This window comes from Colobus angolensis, unplaced genomic scaffold, assembly GCF_000951035.1.
Source record: "Colobus angolensis palliatus isolate OR3802 unplaced genomic scaffold, Cang.pa_1.0 Scaffold34, whole genome shotgun sequence".
Lineage (NCBI taxonomy): Eukaryota > Metazoa > Chordata > Mammalia > Primates > Cercopithecidae > Colobus > Colobus angolensis.
Genome location: NW_012116710.1, coordinates 6855091 through 6861540, shown reverse-complemented (window position 1 = coordinate 6861540; position 6450 = coordinate 6855091). Strand labels below are relative to the sequence as shown.

Genomic DNA, 6450 nt, shown 5'->3' with positions numbered 1-6450 from the left:
GAACCTAGTCATCTGGGGCAGAATATGGGGCCTCACCCTTCCCACTGCTCATCAGCTCCACAGCCTACTTGGTCTACTTGGTCTCTTATTTATTTCTTTTAGAGTCAGGGTCTCACTCTGTCACCCAGGCAAGAGTGGGTGATATGGTCATAGCTCACTGCAGCCCCAAGTTCTTTGGCTCAAGCAATCCTTCACCTCACCTCCCAAGTACCTGGACTATAGGTGTGCACCACCAAGCCCAGCGAGTTTTTAATTTTCTTGTGGAGACATAGACATGGGGGTGTCTCATTATGTTGCTCAGGGTGGTTGTGAACTCCAGGCCTCAAGCCATACTCCCGCCTTGGCCACCCAAAGTGCTGGGATTAATGGCATGAGCCACCATGCCCGACCCATTCAGCCTCTTTTTTTTTTTTTTTTTTTTTGAGACATAGTCTTGCTCTGTTGCCCAGGCTGGAGTGCAACCTCCGCCTCTTGGATTCAGGCTCACTGCAACCTCGGCGTCCCAGGTTGAAGCAATTCTCTTGTCTCAGCCTCCTGAGTAGCTAGGAGTGCAGGCATGTGCCACTATGCCCGGCTGATTTTTTGTTTTTTGGTAGAGATGGGGTTTTGCCATATCGGCCAGGCTGCTCTCAAACTCCTGACTTCAAGTGATCCTCTCACCTTGGCCTCCCAAAGTGCGAGCATTACAGGCATGAGCCACCACAGCTAGTCCATTCAGTCTCCTGAATGTCTCTTGTACCCACTCATTTCCCCATCCCCATGGCCCTCCCTTGGTCCAGCTGGTCCTCTCCCACCTGGGTCCCTCCAGGCTCCTACCTTTGCTCCTCTGGTCCACCCTCCACGTGGCAGTGGTAAAGATCTTTCTAAACATGACCATGGACTCTGAAGCTTTAAACCCACCCCTGACTCCCCAGGTGAATTGTGGCTTTGCCTTCCAGGTCTGGAAAAAGGGAGCCTTTCTGACCACAAAGACAAGATTTTCATCTGTTATACCAGCTGTGAACACCCTCTGCTTCCCTCTCCCACTCTCTCCCTGTTGGTCCTTTTTCTTTGACTGGAGCATGTGTTTGTCTAATGTCCGTCTCCCTTGCGGGACTGTGAGCTCTCCGTGGGGTGGGACCCTCTCTCTGTTGTTCCCCTCACGTAAATAATAGTAATAATAACAGAAAATATGTAGATATGCTTTCTATGTATCTCGTAATGTTTTGAGTGCTATGTGTGCATTTTTTATATATACATTACATATCTAAAAACTTTTTATTCTGAAAATTTTCAAACATGCGAAAATTAAGAGAATAGTGAAATGACTGTCCATATACTTACCCATCATTTCGCTTTAAAACTAAGCCACATTCTCCCAATCTTGTTTGATGTCTACCCCACGTATCTCTCCTATCTGAATGTTTTAAAGGAAGCCTTTTTTTTTTTTTTCTTAAGATGGAGTTTCGCTCTGTCACTCAGGCTAGAGTGCAGTGGTGAGGTTTCGCCTCACTACAAGCTCTGCCTCCTGAGTTCACTCCATTCTCCTGCCTCAGCTTCCCGAGTAGCTGGGACTACAGGTGGCCGCCACCACACCTGGCTAATTTTTGTATTTTTAGTAGAGATGGGGTTTCACCATGTTGGCCAGGCTGGTCTCGAACTCCTGACCTCAGGTGATCCACCTGCCTCGGCCTCCCAAAGTGCTGGGATTACAAGCATGAGCCACCGCGTCTGGCCTACCCTTTTCATTTTATCTGAATTTTACATATGTTATTAACTCAGTTATACTTCCATAGGCAGGCGCTACTATTTTCTGCAATTTGCACATCAGGAAACTGAGCCATAAAGCGGTGAAGTAACTTGCTCAGAGTCACAGAATGTGGAAACAGCAGAAACGGACTTCAAGCTCAGGCGATCTGCCCTTAGTTACTATGTCACACCATTTCTCCTACAGCAGAGATTGAGCGGATATTTTGGAATGAATGAGTTAATGAATAAAAGTGAATGAACAAATGTACAAATGAATGACGGCCCCAAAGCCATGCTGTGCCTCAGCTTCACAGACAGGGGGCCATCCTGCTGAGAGATGTCCCTTGTCTGTGATGTCTGCAAACCCCTCTGTGCCCAGAATGCCAGAGCTGTGAGAGTCGGCTCCCACCTGTGGTATCTGATGGCCATGCCCTCTCTCCCCACAGCCGGAGCAGACAGTCCTCATTGACGACTGTCGGCAGCAGTGTACGTGCCATGTGCGTAAAGGCGTGGTGTGCCAGGAACACAGCTGCACGCCGGGGCAGGTGTGCCAGCCCTCCGAAGGCGTCCTGAGATGCATCACCAAAGGTGCTGGGCTGGGCTGGGACTGGGGCTGATGTGACTACAGATGGAGTACAGGGACTCTGGGGCCGAGGGTGATGTGACTGGGGTGTCCATGGCGGGAGGCACACAGGACTAATGATTGAGGTCGCAGACCTGGAGACCCCTGGGCTGGGTTTCACAGGGCCAGGGCCACCTACTGTGGGAGGCAGAGACCCTTAGGGAAAATCGAGGCTGTGGGGACCCTCAGAGGTTTCTCAGGGTTGACGTCAGAGACCCTCGGTATAAGGCAGGGACAGGCGTGCCTTTGCTGATATGGGCTACATGGTAAATGTTTCAGCTTGCAGGCTGTATGGTCTCGTTCCAACTGCTCACTCTGCCACTGTGGCATGAGCAGCCGCACACTATATAAGTGAAGAGGTGAGACTCCTGTAAGACTTTAGAATACAAGAGCAGCAGTCTAGGGGGCCATGGTGAGCTGACCACTGGTGTGTGGAATTAGACTTGGGGCTCAGACACTAGCACCAAAGGGCAGGGGAGAGACTGGGATCCTAGGGTCAGGGACAGAGCAGAGTTCTGAGTCTCAGGCACAGAGACCCCACCAAGGCAGGACGTTGGCTATGGGGACCCCTCTCAAGTGGGAGATCAGGAATTTTAGGGGCATAGTCTCCGATGTGGGAACGCCCCCAGACTAAATCTGGGACACAGAGCCACCCCCAGGGGTCATTTCTTAGGGTGAAGAGAACCCTCCTCCCCACATGGATAAGATAATAAGAGCTTCAGCACCAAGGTGTAGGGCTAAGACTCTCAGGGTGATGAGCAGGACAATGGGACTCCCAGGAACGGGGGGTACATCAGTCAGCACCCAGTCGAGAGACAGAAAGCACCCAGCCATTTGAATGAGGAAAGTTCAATTAAAGAATCATTTACTTATTAATAGGAGATTAACTATTAAAAGGCAAAGAGGGCCTGGTGCGGTGGCTCACACACCCAGCACTTTGGGAAGATCGCTTGAGCCCAGGAGTTCGAGACCAGCCTGGGCAACATAGCGAGACACCTGTCTCCACAAAAAATTTAAACGTAGCCAGGCGTGGTGATGCATGCCTGTGGTCCCAGCTATTCAGGAGGCTGAGTTGGGAGGATCACTTGATTGAGCCCAGGAGTTCGAGGCTGCAGTGAGCTATGATTGTACTACTGCCCTCCAGCCTGGGCAAGGCAGCAAGACCTTGTCTCTTTACAAACAAACAAATAGAAATAAGAAACAGTAAAGAGAACACTAAAGAATACCACCAAAGCAGACAGAGGAAGTAGCCCCCACTTCTAGGGCTAAGGTAGAGGCCTCATGGAAGGGAGAAATTGGCCCCTCCTCTTTAAGGAGGGGAGAATCAGCCCCAAGGCTGAGTCCAATCCTACTGCAGCTGTAGCCCACTGGGTGGCACAGAGGTTTCTGCAGGCTGGAGTTGGCAAGAAGGAAACCCCTCACTGGGAAGCCAGCTGGGACCAGTGGAACTCACTGAGTGTGGCCACACACCCGGGCCAGAGCTGGAAGGGCCAAACCAGCTGAAGGCCAGACCAGGAGCCCCTCCCTGCTGCAGTGACTCTCCAGCGCCCTCTGTTGACAAAGCTTAACTCCGCGGGTGTATTTGAAGCTGAGAGGCGGTACATTGGTAACAGGCACAGGAGGAAGGAGACATTTGAAGACTGGCCTCTCCCACACAGGGGTTCCACAAGCTGGGTTACAGATGTAGTAACTGTAGGAACAGGGTCTGGGACACAGAAGCCCTTCAGGACAGGGCCTCAGCAGTGAGACACCCTCAAGGCTACTGGCTTGAATATAGCAACCCTACGGGATGGAGTTTTGCACTGAGGGAGGCCCAGGCCATGAGACTTAGCTAGTTAAGGCCTCAAACGTTTCAAATCATGCCGAGACCCCTGGCACTGAGCTCTTGCCAGAAGATCATCCAGAGCCCTACGCTAGGTCACAGAGGCCCCCGGGGCCTAGAGAAATTGAAGACCAATTGCTGTCAAATGTGGAGAGGTCCAGAAGGCTGAGGTCTCAGGCATGGGGGACCCTGAGGCCTAGATTTTTTTTTTTTTTTTCAGATAAGGTCTTACTCTGTCACCCAGGCTGGAGTGTAGTGTAGGTTACTGCGCCTCTATTTCCTAGGCTGAAACAATCCTCCTGCCTCAGCCTCCTGAGTAGCAGGGGACTACAGGCACACACCACCATGCCTGTCTAATTTCTAATTGTTCTGTAGAAATGGGGTCTTGCTGTGTTGTCCAGGCTGCTCTCAAACTCCAGGGCTCAAGCGATCCTCCCACCTCAGCCTCTTAAAGTGCTGGGATTATAGGCCTGAGCCACCACATCTGGCCTGGGGCCCGGGCCTTGAACACAGAGAACCCATGGGCTGGGATCTCAGACATGAATGCTCTCAGGGCAGGCATTGCAGACACAAGGACCCCTGGGGCACAGATCTCAACTTGGGTCAAGTGCACCTTTTCTCTAAAGGGTTAGATGGTAAATGTTTAAGCCTGCAGGCTATACCTTCTCGATCACAGCTACTCACTCTGCCATGGTGGCGTGAAAGCAGCTGTACACTATGTAAGTGAAGAGGGTGAGGCTCCTATAAAACTTAAAATAGAAGAACAGGCTGAAATCTCAAGCAAGGACACCATGGAAACTGCATCCTAAACACAGACCCAGAGCCTTGGTCTTAGGTGCATGGACTCCACAACCTCCGTCTCACACAGCAAATGGCAGGGCCTCAGTCTCAGAGGTAGGGGGACTCAAGGGCCTGGGTCTTGGCTGTCAGGGACCTCTGTGGCCCGGGTCTCAGGTATGGGATCTTTGACACCTGAGACTTAGACACAGTCCACCATGGGGCCTCAGTGTCAGACGTGCGGGACTCCGAGGGGCTGGTCTTGAAAACAGCAGGCTGGGCTTGGTGGCTCATGCCTGTAACCCCAGTATTCTGGGAGGCCAAAGTTCGCTAATCACTTGATGTCAGGAGCTAGAGACCAGCCTGGACAACATAATCAAACTCTGTCTCTACTAAAAATATAAAAATCAGCCAAGCATGATGGCGGGCACCTGTAATCCCAGCTACTCGGGAGGCTGAGTCAGGAGAATCGCTTGAGCCCGGGAGGCAGAGGTTGCAGTGAGCCGAGATTGCACCACTGCACTCCAGCCTGGGTGACAGAGAACCAACAAAACAAAATAAAATACAAAAGCAAACTATAGGACCTGGGTCCTAGACATGAGGACTCTGGAATCTGGTCTTGCCTGCGGTAACCCTCAGATCGCTGGCACAGACTGGGGTAGATGTGGAGGGAGCGGCCATCCTTGACAAGTGGCAGCCTCTCAAGGTCCTCCCTCTTCTGTCCCCAGACCCGTGCGACGGTGTGACATGCCGGCCACAGGAGACGTGCAAGGAGCAGGGTGGCCAGGGCGTGTGCGTGCCCAACTACGAGGCCACGTGCTGGCTGTGGGGCGACCCACACTACCACTCCTTCGATGGCCGGCCGTTTGACTTCCAGGGCACCTGTAACTATGTGCTGGCAACAACTGGCTGCCCGGGGGCCAACACCCAGGGCCTGACGCCCTTCACCGTCACCACCAAGAACGAGAACCGGGGCAACCCTGCTGTTTCCTACGTGAGAGTCGTCACTGTGGCTGCCCTGGGCACCAACATCTCCATCCACAAGGGCGAGGTCGGCAAAGTCCGGGTATGTGTGGCAGGATGGTCCCCCGAGGTCCCCGGGAGGACAGGAGGGATCCTGACGACCACAGTTAGCAGCTCAAGGCTCCTTGTCTTCACCTGGGCCTGAAACAAACTGTCAACAAAAAGAATAATTCCAGCAAAAATATCACCCCGTTCCTGGGAATTAAACAAGCCTAGCCCCCTGCTAAGGGCTTTAACCTAGGACCTCAGCATTTGCCTTTTTTACAGACCTGGGTTTGAATCCAGCCTCTCCTCCTTATGAGCTAGGTGATGCTGGGCAGTTCACTTGGTAGGCCTCGGTTTCCTCATCTGTGAAGTGGGCGTCATATCAGGGCCTGTCCCACAGCAAGGTGGTGCATGTCACATGCTGAGCTCAGAGTCTAGTCCAGGCGAACACTGGTTTGAGTGTCTGTGAGGGAACAAGTGAGAGGCCCAGAGA

The 6450-nt window shown here is 52.3% G+C and overlaps 1 protein-coding gene across 1 annotated transcript in view; it reads left to right on the top strand.

The window, feature by feature from the left end:
* FCGBP (Fc fragment of IgG binding protein) overlaps positions 1-6450 on the top strand; it is an 82815-nt gene that overhangs the window by 60639 nt on the left and 15726 nt on the right. The window contains exons 14-15 of the mRNA XM_011952535.1: positions 2175-2316; positions 5678-6015. Coding sequence (XP_011807925.1) covers positions 2175-2316; positions 5678-6015 — 480 coding nt within the window. The remainder of the gene's footprint in view (positions 1-2174; positions 2317-5677; positions 6016-6450) is intronic.